The sequence below is a fragment of the Anabrus simplex genome, chromosome 1, assembly GCF_040414725.1.
Source record: "Anabrus simplex isolate iqAnaSimp1 chromosome 1, ASM4041472v1, whole genome shotgun sequence".
Classification (NCBI taxonomy): domain Eukaryota; kingdom Metazoa; phylum Arthropoda; class Insecta; order Orthoptera; family Tettigoniidae; genus Anabrus; species Anabrus simplex.
This window is the reverse complement of record NC_090265.1, coordinates 857503506-857523043: the sequence shown is the minus strand read 5'-3', so window position 1 is coordinate 857523043 and position 19538 is coordinate 857503506. Positions and strand designations below refer to the sequence as shown.

The window sequence follows — 19538 nt, the reverse complement described above, 5'->3', positions numbered from 1 at the left end:
CGTCTCTAGACTCAAATGCTTCTGTTGTATGGGTGTAAGATTTGGTGAGTGCCAGAAAAGACCGCACGCTTCCACTTTTCGTTATGTCAAGGGCAATAAGTAACTGTCAATCTCACACGAGCTGCCCTATGCTTTGGTTTAAGAGGAGCTCTTAACACAGGCCTCCGTGATATCAGTCCCCCGCCGTGCAAATTAGGGTACAGTCAGTAGCAGAAATGTTTACTCTTGCCCTGTTTACCTCAGATCTACACGTGCTGTCTATACACCACCGACCGTAGAAGTGATGGTGTTAAACTGACCGACTCGACAAAAAATGCTTCATATCAGACAAATACCAATCCTGATCTGGGTTTAGCGTCACAATGCGCCTCAAACGTCGGCCTACAGTGCATACTGTAAACACTTTTGAGGCACTGTGACATATACTACTTGCAAAACGTTTTTGAGCAATGTAGCAGATTTACTGACAATGTAAGAAAACCCTTGCAGGACATCATTATGACATTGACGTTTCGCAAGTCTCTTGAGACCATCGAAAGTGTATAGGACACTTAAAAGTAGCTTTTTTTTTTTTTGCTAGGGGCTTTACGTCGCACCGACACAGATAAGTCTTATGGCGACGATGGGATAGGAAAATCCTAGGAGTTGGAAGGAAGCGGCCGTAGCCTTAATTAAGGTACAGCCCCAGCATTTGCCTGGTGTGAAAATGGGAAACCACGGAAAACCATCTTCAGGGCTGCCGATAGTGGGATTCGAACCTACTGTCTCCTGGATGCAAGCTCACAGCCGCCTCTACGCGCACGGCCAACTCGCCCGGTAGCATATTATTATTATTATTATTATTATTATTATTATTATTATTATTATTATTATTATTATTATTACGGGGATACCCGTGGAATGCAGAGGTGAAAGAAGGTGCGGGCTGGAATGGGTCTAACTACAAAGCTGAGATATTGATTAAAATTGCATTAAACGTTATATTTTCGAAAATAGCAAAACTTAACAATTTTCACATAAAACTTCAGACTTTAACAAATAACAACGAGTCAAATCCGGTACAAGACCAGGAAAGCCAAGATTTAGAGACAATTTAACAATGTGGCCCACAAGCCCTAATTTTTACAATTTCTGTGCTCTCAGCTCACAAACACCTATTACCAAAGGGCAGAAATCCCCTAACTACATGGAGCACTTGCTCCCACCTAGCAATGACAAGCCTCCTAGAGGCATATTTACCACACATAAAAGAGCTGACCCGCTCTAGGTATTCTGAGCCTACCACAGGCCACAACGGACTTCACCATTAACAGCCCTCAAGGCACACTTACAAGGAAACAGGGGTATCTTGTACCCAATCTACTGGGCCTTAGCAGAAAAAGAATAGGTTAAGTTAATGGCCCAAAATACAAAATGAATGGAGGCGAGAACTTGCACTCCTAAATACACATCTTAAGACCTAAAAGGCACTAGACCGAGCTCGATAGCTGCAGTCGCTTAAGTGCGGCCAGTATCCAGTATTCGGGAGATAGTAGGTTCGAACCCCACTGTCGGCAGCCCTGAAAATGTTTTTCCGTGGTTTCCCATTTTCACACCAGGCAAATGCTGGGGCTGTACCTTAATTAAGGCCACGGCCGCTTCCTTCCCACTCCTAGCCCTTCCCTGTCCCATCGTCTCCATAAGACCTATCTGTGTCAGTGCGACGTAAAGCAACTAGGAAGAAAAGACACTAGGCCGATGAAACAGGGGCTATTCCCAAGCTATGGAGGTGACTCGTATACAGAATAAATTTAACACATTAAGGAAGAGTAGAAGAACGGTTATGAAAACGTAGTCACCTCAAATCCAAAATGAAGGGGAGCTCGAGAGGGTAAAGCACTCTCTATCCCCGATTTACAGTTAAAGATATATGAAGTTTTACAAAAGCGACGGCAAATTACATGTTTGAAGATAGGTTACATAATAAAGGTTTCGGACCTTCCACGCGGGTTAAACTGCTGAGCTAGCAAGAAATAAAGATGTTAAGCGGCCATTACCTTGTTGAAGAGCAGCTGCCTGAAGAAAGGGGCGCTTCCCGCCTCCTGCTACATGTCCATACACTAAGCTAAATGTTGATGATGTGGCCGAGAGACAAGAAAATCAGCAGTTTTTATACCCTCGAGGAAAGTTCGAGACCTTTCATGAATAAAACAGCCACATCCACTCAATTTTATTGGTCAGTGTAGACCGTACACTCAGAATCGGAGAAGAAAGACATGATTGGTCAAAAATTAATTACAGAAATTATTGATTGGTTACCTTCAAAACTGGGGGAAAGAAAAGATTAATATTGCCAACCCACAAATGAAAGAACGAAATTTAGTAAAGAACAAACTTATGAATACAAAATTTCTTCAAATAAAGTTCTTCCACTTCGCACCAGGGTGCATGGTCATAGTTTTTTAGTAGACATCTATAAGAGAATGTCCACACTTCTTGATCAATGGAAAACAAAACAAGATGAAATTCACACAGTTCTGACAACTTTGTGATCACAAAATTTACGGTAGTGACATCTTCTGAGAAAACTAATGAATGGATCCAGTTTTTAAAGTTCAGGGTTTCTCCTGTAGAGGATTTATTGGCGCAAGATTTAAAATTGCGGCATAAGGGTGTACCGCCCGGTACAATTATTATTATTATTATTATTATTATTATTATTATTAATAACGATCTTTTCAACCCATCTCCTATTTCTTACATTAACTATCATTATCTTTCCTTCTAACTTAAACATAGGATTATTTTACTGATACTCTATTAATATTTATAAGCATCAAAATGATTGTTATGGAGTCCATGAAAGTGTCTTGTAGGCTTACTGTATTTGGGCCTGAAATTGGGATAGGAACTATAGAACATATAATAAGGTGTTCTCCCAATAACTATCTGGAAACGATGTTAAGAACAGCGAAGCAGATCGCGCTGTCAACACGGGAGTTCGAAATGTAGACCTCTATACAGTGCAACTTCTAAGTCTTATTTTAAAGCATAAAGTGCGTTCCATTACGAAGGTTTGAAAACCAGACTCGTCCCAGTTTTTTATAGAAAGATTATTGTTTAAAATTCCATTGAATATTGTGTTAATTGAACACATTTTAGAGACTTGGGACATTAAAAGCAAAATGAGCCAGAATGTGTAATTTTCATATTAGGTTTCCATATTTTAAGTGCTAAAACATGTTCTTTGTTGTTTGTTACAGGAACATACGGAATACGTGTGAAGTCATGCTTTGCTTTCAACAAAAGAAACAGCTCTGTGCTTCTAATCGACGATAGAGGGTAAGTTGTACTATGAGAGTACTTCCCTACTATACTAGTGTTCAAAAGTTAAGCATAAGTTACGAGTAAGCAGAGCAACAGGAAATAGAGCGCAAATCGCACGACATATGCACCTACCAACCTTACGTGTTCACTCTGTATAGGAAAGGAGTGTTTCCTACTTTCACTAGCGGCGAAACCGCAGGGTACACACAGCCATTGCCTGCGCCCCATATTCCCTCAGTCGTATTTGCCCTGTTATAGTGTGCGGTAGTGATGGGCAACGCTCTCGCTCGAGACTCTCGAGACTGACGTCGCAGATCTCGAGACTCTCGCGAGAATCCCGAGACCGATTCTCCTGTAGCGCAAGCTGTGCGACGTACCAGAACTACGACTATAAACTTGATAGTATACCATTGGCAGTTATTGCGTCAAATAACGTTCTCTTATGAAAACGTGTGAGCCAATACATTTTGTCAAAAGCCTGGAAAAGTACTGCATGTTCAACTATGAACCCCTTAATACCATTAACTAAAGTGGAAACAGAATGTCAGTATCTTAAACTGTTCACGACTTATTTGGGGTGGACATCTTAGGTGAATAACAATGCATAATTTGTGAATAACTGTAGATAGGATGTACACCTACTTGGATACTAGAGGCGTGCATTATTCGAACCTGAAACGGGGAAGATGTGCTTTGCTACATACGCAACCCCCATTACACATGAGTGGAACGTGTAACAGGGGTGATGGGCAACGCTCTCGAGACCGATTCTCGTGTGCTGCGAGCTGTGCGACGTCCCAGTAACTACGAGTGTAAGGTTGATAGTTATCATCAACAGTCCTCACATGGAAACGTGTGTGACGATAAATTTTGTCAAAATCCTATGAAAGCACTGCACGTTGAACTATGAGCTCCCTACCATTAACGAAAGTGAATAGAGAATGCCAGTATCTTAAAATGTTCACGAGTCATGTCGGGTGGACTTCTCAGCTGAATAACCCGTATAATTTGTTAATAATTGTTATTAGGATGTAATCCTACCTGGATGCCTCACAATCGTTGTCGGCAGGGTAGTTTCTTGTGATTCAGACCGGGCCGGAGGGGTTCTGTGAAGATTGATATTATGCGTTTGTAAGTGACGGATCATCCCAGAAGTATTTCTGCCGATGTATTTTACTTCTTTTGAATAAGCAACACAGTGGGCTGTGCTATGTGACATCTCTTCAAAATAACCGACATCCGCGACTTACGTTGCGTTTCGGACATCGTCTTCAAGTTGTCGCGTACAATACGACACAGTTCACATTGCACCGTCGTATATCGAAGTACCTACCTAATTATGACGCGAATACTCTATAGCAATTTAGATTGCACATTACACTCATGCGTAATGGTGGTTGTATATGCAGCAAGGCGCATCTTGCCTCGTCTCGAGTTCGAATAACGCACGCCTCTATTATCCAGGCACTTGTATCTACAGTAGCCGTCAGGTTCTATACTTAAACCACTCATTCGTGTACCTACCAGTACATACAGTGCCATAATGCGTATCCTTTATAATTATGTTATACTGCGTCAAAATAGACCTCGGTATAAATGAACGCCCTTGTTGACACGTATTTACGAAAATGAGAAGGCCCGTGGTTGGCTATTTGCATACTCGCCACAAACAACATTCAGCTCCGATTACCTGCAGGCCTACGACACTCTGCTCGCCGCGCATTGTGGGGACAACGCTCTCGAGATTTCTCGAAATTTCTCGCGAGAAATAATGCCTGCGCTAGTCTCGAGAAATCCCGAGAAATCTCGAGACCTCGTCTCAGACTGCCCATCACTAGTGTGCGAAGTGTAGCCTCGTGGTGAAAGTGGTAACATAATGGCACAACGACGCCATTTCGACCCCGTTTTGCAGGGTAGAATACTCGGCCACCTGGAAGCAGGCCAGACACAGACCGAAGTCGCCTTATCTTTGAATGTGCCACTAAGTGTCATTTCCAGGCTTTGGAGACGATGTCGAGACACAGGAGATGTTAGTCGTAGGCCAGTACCAGGGCGACCAAGGGCAACAACCCCACAGCTGATCGATATCTGGCCTTAACCGCCCGACGAAATCGGAGTGCACCTGCAAGACAATTTGTCGGCGGAGCTTGCAGCCGTCTCAGGGGTTGCCGTCTTCTGGCAAACTGTGTACCGGAAGCTCAGAGGAGTAGGGCTGTTTGCCCGACGTCCAGCGGTGTGCGTCCCGCTCACTCCAGCACAGCGACGGGCCCGTTTACTGTGGAGCCGTCAACATCGTAACTGGACCATGAACGAATGGAGGCATGTGCTCTTCACAGGTGAATCCCGCTTCAGTTTGCAGAACGATTCCGGTCGCACATTAATCTGGAGAGAACCGGGTAGCCGATGCAACCACAGGAACTTCGTGGAACGGGACCAGCATGGTGGTTGTGACGTCATGGTGTGGAGCGGTATAATGTTGAATGGCCGTACAGATCTGCACATCTTCATAGGTGGTCCTAGGAACACTGTTAACGTTTGGAGATACAGGGATGAAGTACTGAGACCACATGTTAGACTCTTCAGAGATGTGGTTGGTCCAGACTTCCTCTAAATGGACGATGATGCCCGACCGCACCGCGCTGCTCTGGTGGATGAATTTCTGGCTGGGGAAGACATTCATTGCATGGACTGGCCAGCGAGGTGTGCGGATCAGAATCCTATAGAACATACCTACCTGGGATTCATTGGGGAGGCGAATTGCATCCCGTCAGCCTCCACCAAGGACCCTCCAAGACCTTTGCATTGCCCTTTCGGAGAAATGGGATCGACTGCCACAAGAGCTCTTGGACCATCTGATAGGGAGCATGCCACGTCGCTGCTAAGCATATGAGGCCGTTAGGGGTAACCATACACCCTCTTAACAGCATATTTTGTTGTGGAAGACATTGCCAAGTTTTGTTAGTTGTTGTCAAATGTGTTACCTTAGCTATCAGAACCTTTCTGACACTGTTTTTTTTTTTTTTTTTTTTTTTTGGACAAGTTGTGTGACATATGGTGTGTGAGTCAGCTTCCGTTTGTTTAGCAATCCGTCTGACATTCCTATCAGGCGGCATGGCCTCGTTTAGTGATTATGCTTAACTTTTGGACACTAGTGTAGTATAAACAGCAGGATGGAATTTCACTTAGGTGCTTGTGTTATCAACAGCTTTAAGTGTTCGTTCTCGTAACAGGATTCTCTTCTGCACTCACCTGGAGATAAAAGAAGTTAAGAAAGGTTTTCATCCTACCACTTCCTACCTGCATTATTTTCTGGTGTAGCTATTCATGATTTATTACGCTCAAGATTGTGGAAATAGGACATTAGTTCATAATTTTGATGAAGTTAAGAGTACGATAACATTTTATAGTTAGTTATGTGATTAATTTTTACTTGTTATTCATCTTCATCTGGTAGAGTGCTCCGTATACAGTCGTTCCGTCATGAGTTGAGAAGAGAGTGATATGAGCTCATGCTCGACTGGGAAACCGAAAGGATTCAGACACACATTCCAAATGCCGTTAAGAAAGGATTGCTTAAAGAGAAGCTTATTAAAGTTTTTAAAAAAATATGGAAATCAGTTTGGAAAACTTAGTAGAATCCAGCTCACTACATACCTAATTAGTAGGAAGAATATATTTTTTTCTTAACAGGTTATTACGCCTTTGCTGGTGGGATTTAGTGTTTACAGTGCACTATGTCTTCTGGTATGGGCTAGAATAAATTTGTTACTTTCATTGACCTGTCTCAGTCTCATACTTGGCTTTCACATTATGAAAGTGACCGAGGTATGAGCGATTCTAGTAATACCGTTCCTTATGCAGCCAGTCCCTGTTATGAATGGTGTGAAAAATATTGCTTATAGGGTCGGTTGGTGCATTTCAGTGGACTTGGCAGACTGGTATGTAATAGCAACATCTGGCTCAGTGAGGAAAGCAACGGGAAACTACCTCACTTCTCATTTTCCTGGTATGTCTCTTCAGTGACAGCTAGGCTATCTATGACAGCTGTCGGTGGACCTATAGATGATCAAACCAGCCTTCGGGCTGAATATCCAACATACATCCACATGTTATTAGCGTAGGTTGGGAATTATTTCTTTTACTGGGCGAGTTGTCCGCGCGGTTAGGGCCGCGCAGCTGTGAGCTTGCATCCTGGAGTTAGTGGGTTCGAACCCCACTGTCGGCAGCCCTGAAGATGTTTTTCCGTGGTTTCCCATTTTCACATCAGGCAGATGCTGGGGATGTACCTTAATTAAGGCTTCGGCTGCTTCCTTCCCACTCCTAGCCCTTTCCTATCATATCGTCACCATAAGACCTATCTGTGTCGGTGCGACGTAAAGCAAATTGTAAAAAAAAATACATTTTTCTTTCTTTCTTTCTTTCTTTCTTTCTTTCTTTCTTTCTTTCTTTCTTTCTTAACCCGTTTACCCTCCAGGGTTGGTTTTTCCCTCAGACTCAGTGCCTCTGCCACCTTAGGGACAGTGTTCTGGAGCGTGAGACTTTGGGTCGTGGAGTTGCAACTGGGGAGAAGGATGGCTTCACCTGCTATGCTGAACAAGGGCCTTGTGAGGGACTGGAAGACAGGAAGGGATAGGCAAAGAACAGGGAAGGAATCGGCGGTGGCCTTAAGATAGATACCATCCTGGCATTTGCCTGGAGGAGAAGTGGAAAACCACGGAAAACCACTTCGAGGATTGCTGAGATGGGAATCGAACCCTCTCTACTCACTTGACCTCTAGAGGCCGAGTTGACCCCGTTCCAGTCCTCGTACCACTTTTCAAATTTCGTAGCAGAGCCGGGGATCGGACCCGGGCCTCCTGGGGTGGAAGCTAATCACACTAACCCTTATACCACAGAGGCGGACGATTATATTTTTGCTAGTTTTTAACGTCGCACTAACGTATCGAAACAAGAAGGAGAAGGAGAAGAAGAAGAAGAAAAATAAATTGTCCATTACGTCGTTCCTGACATTCCTCAGGCTTGCCCTGATGCAAACAATATATTCGTATTCAAAAGTCGTTGTATTTCGACCCCTCTATGGGCTATTTCAGATTATGCGCACCCTTGGGGATCATCCTGTATAATGACTTAATGAGGCAATGAAAGCTATGGACACAATGCCCGTGGGACGAGAGGGATTCATTGTGAAGTGAAAAATCCAATCCGTGCGCGGCAAATCATTTCACGTCTCTTGCAGCAGTCCGAATATAACTGTTTCCTCTTCCTTGTAATTAAGTAATCATTCCGCTGAATGTTACGAAGGACACACCCATAAAGTGAAAGTGAACATATATCCTTCTCACAGTAGCAGTGAGTTTATATCGTATAATTTGATGCTGAATATCGATTTTATATGTATCTTCCTCTTCTACTACCGCTTTTCCCACACCTGTGGGGCCGCGGGTGCGAACTGTGTCACACAATCCTGACACAACCCTACGTGGAGGGATGTAATCACTATTGGATGTTTCTCTGGTGGTTGTGTTGTCTAAATATGAAGAGGAGAGTGTTGGAACAAACACAAACAGCCAGTCCCCGAGCCAGAAGATTTAATCAGGCGCGATTAAAATCCTCAACCCGGCCGGGAATCGAACCCGAGAGCCTCTGAACCGAAGGCCACAACGCTGACCATTCAGCCAAGGAGTCGGACGGTTCTATATAAGCCTATATAAAGTTCCGGTGGTGGTGGTGATTACTGTTTTAAGAGGAAGTATAACTAGGCAACCATCCTCAATGTAACACTAATCAGAGAGAAAACTTGAAGGGATCCGACACTTCGTAAAATGAAGATATCGGCCAAAGAAAGACAAGGGGAACAAAGGGCGTGAAAATGTAAGGCTCCCTATGCCTCGATACCTAATATCGTCGGGGTCAGAAAAGAACAAGAGTCGACCAAGGGAGGTCGGATAAGATAGATGAAAGTGAGGAGCCTGGCACAAGTAAGTGGGAGTAATGCCAGGACTCATCTGAAAGGCTCCGTGGTCGCCTCGCCACCCCACCCTCCCAAGTTCAGAGCCCCTGGGACCCTTTTAATCGCATCTTGCGACAGGCAGGGTTTACCGTGGGTGTTATTTTACCGCCCCCACCCACAGGCGGATATAAAGTTACGTCCCAAGATTTGATAGGTAGCAAATTTGATGAGGTAATAACTTCCTGAACAACGTACACTCATGAGTTGCTGATGACTGCAAGTCAAAAAGGGAGGTCTCAGTTCTAAATCTCATTGATAAAGGTAAATGCTCGTCATTATGTGGTGGTGGTTATTGTTTGAAGAGGAAATACAACTGGGCAACCATTCTCTATTTACACTAACGAGAGGAAAAACTGGAAGAGGGCTAACCTTTCGAGGAATATTGGCGTCGGCAAAAGAAAGGAAAGAGTGTGAAAATGAACGACTTCATAGGCCTCGCAAACCTAATACCGTCGCAGTCGGGAGAGAACAAGTTGACAAGGGAAGTCCAACAAGAAATATCAAAGCAAGGAGGCTGGCACAAGTAATGTAAGTGGAAGGAATGCGAGACTCAGCTAGAAACCCCGTGGTCGCCAAACTGCTCTCCCATATTGAGAGCCCTCGGTATTACCCTTTTAGTCGCCTCTTACCACAGGCAGGGAGAAACCGTGAATGTATTCTACCGATCCCATCCACAGGGGTTCCACTGTCAGGGAGCCAGCTTTGCCAAGCTCATGGATAATACTCTCCTGCAAGGATATTTAGGCTCTTCCAAGAAATAATTTCTTGTTTCCACTTCCTTGTTATTAAGTACCGTAATCAAGAAATGTAGGGTCTTGTTTGGTCTCAGACTTTGTCACTTTATAGACTTCTTTTAAATTATTCATATTCTACTTATTATTGTGGATAATAAATGTATCTTGCCTGATTATTCCTGACAAGAATTATTATGTCCTCACTTTCAAAATTAACCCTACAGAAGCATTCGATTACGAAGCAGCTTGTCAGTAGCCTACCATCACTGATTGAATATATATATATTATGCTACACAATGCTTTACTTGCATGAGGTACTGTCTGAAAGATTAATGTTTACTTGATCGAGTTCGGGATTGCAAATGAGTCTTGTATCGTGAATTTTCGTCTCTACCTCTTCGTGACGTGAGTGGGTAATTTGCCCGCTGGACCCCCACGAAGCGGAATCACATTCCCTCATTGTCGTGATGACAAAGCGCTTCGGGGCCTCTCTGCTCCATGCCTTCAAAATGAAATATTTTTAAATTATCATGGCCACAGTTGGTATCACAAGCTTTTAAAAGAGACAGAGAACGACCACAGTTATCACAGCTTCAACATTTTGTTGCTGTGACGGTTAACGATCATCCTCCGTACGGAGGAAACGGATTACGTCCACTTGGCTCTGTGGGCCGTATCTGTCAAGTTCTCGACCTTAATCTATTATATAGTGATGTAACCGATGGCAGTATTTAAATATAGTTACATGTTTCAATATTGTATGTTCAATATTAGCCTACTGAACAAAGTAAAGGTTAAAATTTGTCGAGTTCCGTACGGTACTGAAATGTGTATGTGGAAGCATGGTTGCCATGTATGGCGCGGTTTTCGGGGTCCAGACTGGCGGGCGTAAGTTAGTGACCGGAGGGATGAACAAGTCGCAAGATGCTATCCCGTGGTCAGGAATAACGTTTTGTTGTTGTTGTTGTTGTTATTTTACGAGCCACTACGTACTTTTACGGTTTTTGGAGAAGTCCAGTTGCTGGAATTTTGTCACGAAGAAGTAGTTCTACGTGCCGTAAATCTACCGACACTTAAAAGTCACCTTTCACCGTAAGACCTATCTGTGACGGCGCGACGTAAAGCAACTTGCAACAAAAGTCACCTTCAAGTACCACCGGACTGAGCGGGGACCGAACCCGCCATCTTGGACTCAGGAGGACAGTGCTCTATCGCATGAGCCACTCAGCTGGCGCCCCATGGTCACCATCATCATGTAGGCTATATCAAAACCAGTGGCAAGGCATTTACAAACTGTTGCAACTATGAGGGTCATTTTCTAACTTCCAAAAAATCTAACGGGGCTGTGTCGGGATTACGGTCGCAAGTTACGACATAAAATCCGCACCGCTTGATAGGTACAGTCGAATTAAAGTACGTATCCAGTCACAATCAGTATGAGGTTGAAATTTTACTGTTTACGTTTTATTTAATCACTGGAAGCTCATTTTGATGACTTCACAACTGCCAAAATAGACCTATGAAATGACCTTAAAATATTCATAAAACGAGTTGAAATGAGCAAAAAGTGACCCCAAAATATCAAGGAAAATTTATATTTAGTAAAAATAGTAAATGTGTGCGTTTAATTCATAACGATATTAATAATTTTTAATTTATGAATAATATCTAATAATAATACTCACTTGGAACAGATATAAAATATATTGATATCCTGAAATGCAAAATTAAGGCATTACAACACTGTAATCAAGTCTGAAGCACTATATGCATCTGAAACACTGATCGTTGGGGCCAAATCATTGATTAAAGATGTAGAAAAGCAAGAAAGAAAAATCTTAAGGACAATTTTTGGACTAGTCTGTACAGGGGGGAATCTGGATTACAAGGAAATCTCATGACCAGTACCAACACTCAGAGAAAATTTCAGATGTATTTAGGAAAAGATGATTGAAATTTTATGGGCATATTCTCAGGATGAGTAATCAGAGATTGACCTTGTCAACTGCTGCTGCTCGAAGTTGGAAAAGATCTCCAGGAAATAGGCATCACAGATGACATTTATTAGACAGATTTAAGCTCAGAAAATTAGTCGACAATCACCACATAACACACCATCCACGCACTATCATCAACAAAACATGGTCACAAGATCGCAGGAAAAGCCACAGCGAGAAGATGAAGAGATTTTAGGAGAAGAAAAAGGCAATGACATCAGCTAAATAAGTTGGGCGTAGTGAAGAAATAATAATAATAATAATAATAATAATAATAATAATAATAATAATAATAATAATAATAATAATAATAATAATATACAATTCGTGAGTCATATTTCAGTCCTCTTTTTGATATGAAGCTCTTTTTACAACAAAGTAAGTGCAGATAAGGGTTGTACAAAGCTTCTGATATTTGAGTATTCACAGTTATTCAGAGCTTCAGTGATATTCAGATATGATCATTACTCAACATACTGTAAATATAGGAACATAATTAAATAACAGTGCAGGATGAATAAAGCTGAGTTCAAACAAGAAATTAATAAAAATAATTTGCTTGAAAATGACAAAAATAAGTATGCAAAATTGATTAAAATTACCTATAAATTAAAGATGGCAAACTATGATGAAAAAGGGACCTAATAAATACATATTTTTGAAATCTGATTGCCATGATTATAGGGTACGGTTAGTAATGTCTGCAATGCACCAATTAAAAGATGACATGTAATCAAAATCCGGGCTCTCATGATCAGTATTCACATCCGTGAGTTCCATATCATTTCCCGCCACTGGAGTAGTATCCTCGGCTGGGGCTCCAGTAGAACAAAACTCGCCGGGCTCTCATGATCATTATTCACATCCATGAGTTCCATATCATTTCCCGCCACTGGAGTAGTATCCTCAGCTGGGGCTCCAGTAGAACAAAACTCGCCTCATAATGCTCGGTTGCCAAACGCACCTGAAAGTCAACATTCCTTACTCATTCGTGAAAGAGGTTAATTTTCAAGAAAATGAATTGCTAGGCTGTAACATAGATCATAATCCAGCTGTAAAGTAAGCTATCACAGTTGGCCTTGAATACTTACGGAAAATTTTATTGAACACGTCAAGACATGGCACCACAAAATATGCAGTTGTTGAGGTTAGCCTCATCATGATTTGGGCACTGCATCTTCCAGAGGTGGGCCATTCGTTGATCAGTTTCCAAGAGTGGGGAGTTTCAGAAATATCTCAAAAATGACTGAATTTAGGGCCTTAAAAAGTTGTTTTTACATCTGGGACTTACCAAGTATTGTCTCTTGCAGTAACGGGTGTAAAATAAGCTGTGTTTGGTTCTTCTACATCAACTTCAATATTTTGCCTATTTATGAATTTTTTGTTTGTTTCGTGCCTCCTTACAATATGGAGTTAAGATTTGAATTTGACAATATAACTACTTCTATGAACCATCCGAGTGCCTGATACACCTCGGTGTAAATTTTGATATTGATTAGTGGAGGCGTATAGATTTGTGTAACGAATGAACATTAGCTTCAAACTTACTTTTGATTTTATTGAAATAAATTTCTTAGTCATATCTTTGGGACCTTGAAAGGGTTCCTCAACACTTAACTTCAGCTTAATTCCTATTGTCCCCTTGGGGAACATTCATGGCATCAATAAAGGATCACCATCTGGTAGAATTAGTCCAGTTCCTCTTTATTGATGCTACTTTAACAGCTTAATTTAAGATGGAAATATTATTGGCCCATGGCACCTGAGTTTCATGATGGGACTGCCACCTAATGCCTCCAAGTATGCTGTTTTCTGTTGGTTGGGGTTGTCTCTCCTAGCCTTCCAAGATCTCTTTTTTCACCACTAAGCAGTGGTTTTCCTCTTCATTCAACCCCACTTGTCAACTTTGCCACATAAAAGGCCCTCTTTTCCATCAAAGCTGCCATTAAGGACTTTACCATAACCCTGGTAAGAGGCCCTTGTATGGGTGCAGTGCATCATTTAGTCTGATCTCTTACCTTCAACCTTGCTGACTTGAGTGGCCCTGTCAGGAGCTGAAGCTCCCTTCAGCATCGTTCTCAGACATGCAAGTCTCCCCACCACATCGAGGTACCAGACAAAGGGGAGGGGTTCATCAATAAGAGGACCAGAAACCCTATTCTCCACCATCTCCACAGACTTTGAGACAGATCAGTGTACCTGTTTACCTAAAATTTGCATTATCAGGAGAATAAGTTTTAAGAATTGCCTCTCAAAAAGTGTGGATACATACCCACTTGATGAAGCTGGTAAGTAGAAATGAGCTTGTCAGAGGCCAAGAACAAATAGAAGGAGTTGTGGTGTTGGTGGTTATTGTTTTGAGAGGAAGTACAACACGGCAACCATTCTGAGGGAAAATATGGAAGGGGTCCGACTCTTTGAAAATGCAGGTATCGGAAAAAAAAAGATGAGGGCCATGAAGGGTGTGAAATTGAAAGATTCCTTAGGCCTTGAATACTCTAGTACCATCGGTTGACCAAAGGGGAGATCGGATAGGATAGATGAAAGTGTGAAGCCTGGCGCAAATAATGTGAAGTAACATCAGGACTCAGCTAAGGCTCCTGTGGTCGCCAACCCACACTCTCAAGTTAAGAACCTCCAAGACTAGGACTGATGGGGATAGAGACCATATATGAAGATGAAATTGTGTGAAAATAAGGAGTTTGTCTTTTCATAGTTTGTACTTTTTTTCTCTTTTCTGTTATTTCCTCTGCCCATACTAGTCTGTCATTGTGTTTGCCCTTGCATATGTTGCTGTATTTTAATTCATATTGATTGACTTATTTTTTCCATTTCCTTTAACAGAAAGGTTATTTTTATATCCATGAGTACCACTGATCGATTAATTATAACTCTTACATTTCAGATGTCCTTTTAACCAGGATGTAATTTCTCCCTTCAAGTATGACGAGAAAGCGGGTACTGCAGATGCCACACTTAAATCCATGTTCCGGCTGCCTGAGAGCAATCAAGTGCATTTCCAGTGTGATATTGCCATCTGCAAAGGTATTTTTATTTATTTGTGGCTCATTTATTCATAACAGTGTTGTTATCTCTCCTCCCCTTCAGTTCATGAAAGAAGATTTTAAAATTTATTTAACAGTGTGTACTTCTATTCCTTGTTTAATAGTGTGTTCTTTTTACAGGTATATTATAGTGTAATATTTAATTGAACTTGTGTGTTCGACAGATTGAAAGTTTTTAAGTTACATTTCATGAAAAAAAGACCGATACAGGTTACACAGTTTCTCCCTGTTTTTGAATCTGTATCTGAAAGTAGGAAAGATCACAATATGAAGATAAAGTTGGAATTCAGGAGGACAAATTGGGCCAAATATTTGCTTATAGGAAAGGGAGGTAGGTACTGGAATAACTTACCAAGAGAGATGTTCAATAAATTTCCAATGTCTTTGAAATCATTTAAGAAAAGTCTAGGAAAACAACAGATAGGGAATCTGTCACCTGGGCAACTGCCCTAAATGCAGATCAGTAGTGATTGATTGATGATTTTTTTATATGTCACAGTGACATATACTGAAAGGTATAAAAAGGTCGATAGGGATGTTGGGTGGAGATGTAGTAAGCAATTTGGCTTATGCCAAAAACTTTGCATTAATGGCAGACTATGCTGAAAGCCTGCAATCTAATATCTCAAAGCTGGAAAGAAGCGCATCGAGTATGATATAAAAATTATCATTTCCAAGCCTAAAGTGACGTTAGTAGGAAGAAATGAAATGAGGATTGAATATCAGATAGAAAATACAAAACTAAAACTGGTGGAGCATTTCAGATTACTTAGGATGTGTATTCTACCAAAATCAAATCAAATCAAAATCTCTTTATTTGCAAATGAGGTGTCTACCTCGGTGGCAAATGGTACACTAAAATACATTATTATCAAGTACTAAACTTTAAATTAACAAGAGAAGAAGAAAATTTTCCTAGAATACACATCAGTAGTATAGTATATGAAATTGAATCTAGGGGCAGCAAAGTTGATGCAGTTGCAACGGACAGTATTCTGTAAGAAATAAGTCAGGTCTCAGATGGAATTATCTCTCCATTGGTCTGTTTTCATACTTTGATGCACTGAAGTGTAAGCTGGGTGGAGTCAGAATAATCTTATTTCTTAGTTGGAAAGTAACACACATGAAAGTAACGAGAGTGATTGCTGGTACAAATAGGTGGGAACAATGGCAGGAGGGTACTTGGAATTAGGAGATAAAGGCTAAGTTAGAAATTAACTTGATAGATGAAGCTGTACACATAAAGCATCTTTAGTGGTGGCTTGATATGAGGCAAATAGAGGAGGATAGGTTACCTAGAAGAATAGCAGACTCAGTTATGAACGGTAAGAGAAACGGAAGGAGATGAAGCAATGATAGTTAGTCTCAGTATTTAATGATCTAATAAAAATGAGAGGAGTGGAATTAAATGATGCCAGAGAACTGGTTCTAAACAGAGAATTATGGAGGAACATGGTCAGTTCAGAGAGGCTTGCAGACCGAACGCTGAAATGCATAATGGTCTATAAGGAAGATGTACGTATGTATGTATGTATGTATGTATGTATGTATGTATGTATGTATGTATGTATGTATGTATGTATGTATGTAGTGATATATAACAGAACACTTGCTGTAGTAGTATCTTTCTTTGCAGGCCGATGTCCTGAAGTGGAATGCAACAATCCAGATTTACCATCACCCCAGGCACAGTCAACTAAGGATATATATCAAACTGAAGCATCATCCGGAGAAGAAGGTGTCCTGATGGCCAGCACAAGTGTTTTCGTCCTGCAGCCTGGAGACACTCCGAGTGCGTATTCTTGTGTGTATCCATACAAAAGCAGCAACTTACTAAGAGAAACCGATCATATACTAACTCACATGCTAAAGAAATACAAATTGTGTATTTCATTTATACAAAGGTTAATAGAACATAGGTAACCTATGTAGGAGTATGATCGAGTATAACAGGGACATAGTGCAGGGATTCTAGTGTCATATTTAGAATGAGTTTAGAGAATGAGCCTAAAGGATTTCTGTAGCTAAAATATTAAAATTTCAAAACAGAAAACTAATTTTTTCTTCTTCTTCTGCTGTGCTATCTCCACACAAATGGTTCGTGACCAGCATGGAGTAATGTTTCCTGTTTTGTGTTTCTCATATCAGAGTTGCAATATTGTGGATGTCGAGCCGCTGTTGGAATTACCGCGTCCAGGATAGTGTTCTCCACCCACATCCACATTTCTCTTCAATCTTTCCTGTCTGTATGGAAGGGATCCGACACTTTGAAATATGAAGGTATCAGCCAAAGAAAGACAGGGGTCACGAAAGGCGTGAAAATGAAAGATTATTTAGGCCTCGATACCTAATACCGCCTGGGTCGGAAAAGAACAAGAGTTGACCAAGGGAGGTCAGATAGGATAGGTGAAAGGTGAGGAGCCTGGCATAAGTAAGTCGAAGCAATGCCAGGACTCAGCTAAGGACCCCGTGGTTGCTAACCCACGTTCCCAAGTTGAGAGTCCCTGGGGCCTCTTTTAGTCACCTCTTATGACAGGCAGGGGATACCGTGGGTGTTATTCTACCGCTCCCACCCACAGGGGTCCACCCAAACTGTTGCCTTACTTGATTTTATTCCTGTCACTCCTGGGTGGAGAATGAGTTACATACAAGAGCTCTCCACTTGCCTCAATTTGCTGCTACTGTCTTAATAATCTTCCAGGACATCACAACCATTGCCACCTCTGAAATGGAATGTCATGTGGCTTTTAGTGCCGGGATATCCCAGGACGGGTTCGGCTTGCCAGGTGCAGGTCTTTCTATTTGACTCCCGTAGGCGACCTGCGCATCATGATGAGGATGAAATGATGATGAAGACAACACAAACACCCAGGCCCCGTGCCATTGAAATTAACCAATTAAGGTTAAAATTCCCGACCCAGCCAGGAATCGAACCCGGGACTCTCTGAACCGAAGGCCAGTACGCTGACCGTTCAGCCAACGAGTCGGACATTGCCACCTCTGCTTCCACTGTACGACACTACATTATTCTTGGTCTCCCTCTTCTTCTAGCTTCCTGCGTATTCTATTCAAGAGCCTGTTTTGGAATGCTGTCAGGACCTCAGCGCAGCATGTGACCTGTCCATTTCCAATCATGTTCTTTTATCTGGACTTCACTCACGAATTTTCTGGGTGCATTTCCTTAACTCCTGATTCAAAAAAGTCAAGCCATCGGACTCCTAGGATAGTTCTCAATTATTCTTTCGAATTGACGCCCTATAGGCGACCTGCACATCATTGAGGATGCAGCCTTACTGAAGATGAATTCTAATGTTGAAGACAGCTCAAGCACCCAGCCCCAGGCCAGAGGAATTAACCAGTGACGGTTAAAATCCCTGACCCAGCCAGAAACGAATCTGAGACCTCTTGGACTATAGGCCAGCATGCTAATCATTTAACCATGGAACCGGATATTTGGTGATGAAAGTCTAGACTTTGCGTGTTATATCTCCTGTCACCTTCCATGTCTCGCACCTGTAGAAGATTACTGATTTCACATTCAATTCAAAGATCCTCAGTTTTATCTTCACCTTCAATCCTCGAAACTTCCACACTGGCTGGAGTTGGGCAAAGGCCTGTTTGGCCTTGTTGACCCTATTTTGGACATCTTCATTTGCTCCTTCATTCCTAGAAATAATGCTTCCTTTGTAACAGCAATGGTCAACTCACTCCGCCTCATTTTCTAGCACCTCTTTAAACAGTCAGTTTCTAGAAGTTAGGCAAAAAGCTGAAACGGATGTGATGTCGTGTTATCCAATCACAAAAAAAGACCACTGTCTATTATGGATCTTTATCAACCAAGACAGTATTCAACCTTCAGATATTGGAGCGCTACATTGTCAACATGTGGAATTGCTCAGCCGAGTTGCTTGTCTTTCTCGATTAGTTCCACTGCCTCCTATATCAGACAGCTCCTCAGTTGGTCTCATAAACCTGAGTGAACCCTATTACAGATCTCAGGCCAGAATTATAATCCTTGGGCATGGTGGAAAATAAACCTGAGGTCCTTGGTTAAGATATACAATAATAAAGTTTTATTATGAATCCACCTGTTCAATACATTATAATGTTGTCACATTTAAAATAACTTCATTAGTTAAAAAGTTGTATATGGGACATGTTTTGCTCCCTTACAGAGCATCATCAGCCAAATCTGAATCTCGAATAATTGTTATTTACTTAAATAATGACTTAAGAACTATTAGAACATTTTTGACAAACTTAAAACTTATTCTATTAGAATATCATAAAATATAAAATCTTTGTATACATGGCTTAATTACATATGCTTAATAGGAAGATACATTAAAATTATGGAAGAGAGAGTGCTAAAATATAAAATAAAATAAAAATATATATGTCATGTCCAAAATCTTAGAGACGTGA

At 41.5% G+C, this 19538-nt stretch overlaps 1 protein-coding gene across 1 annotated transcript in view; it reads left to right on the top strand.

Annotated features, from left to right (window-relative positions):
• LOC136857639 (uncharacterized) overlaps nucleotides 1-19538 on the top strand; it is a 337721-nt gene that overhangs the window by 306222 nt on the left and 11961 nt on the right. Inside the window, exons 5-7 of the mRNA XM_067136444.2 lie at nucleotides 3243-3321; nucleotides 14954-15093; nucleotides 16750-16905. Of these exons, the coding sequence (XP_066992545.2) occupies nucleotides 3243-3321; nucleotides 14954-15093; nucleotides 16750-16905 (375 nt within the window). The remainder of the gene's footprint in view (nucleotides 1-3242; nucleotides 3322-14953; nucleotides 15094-16749; nucleotides 16906-19538) is intronic.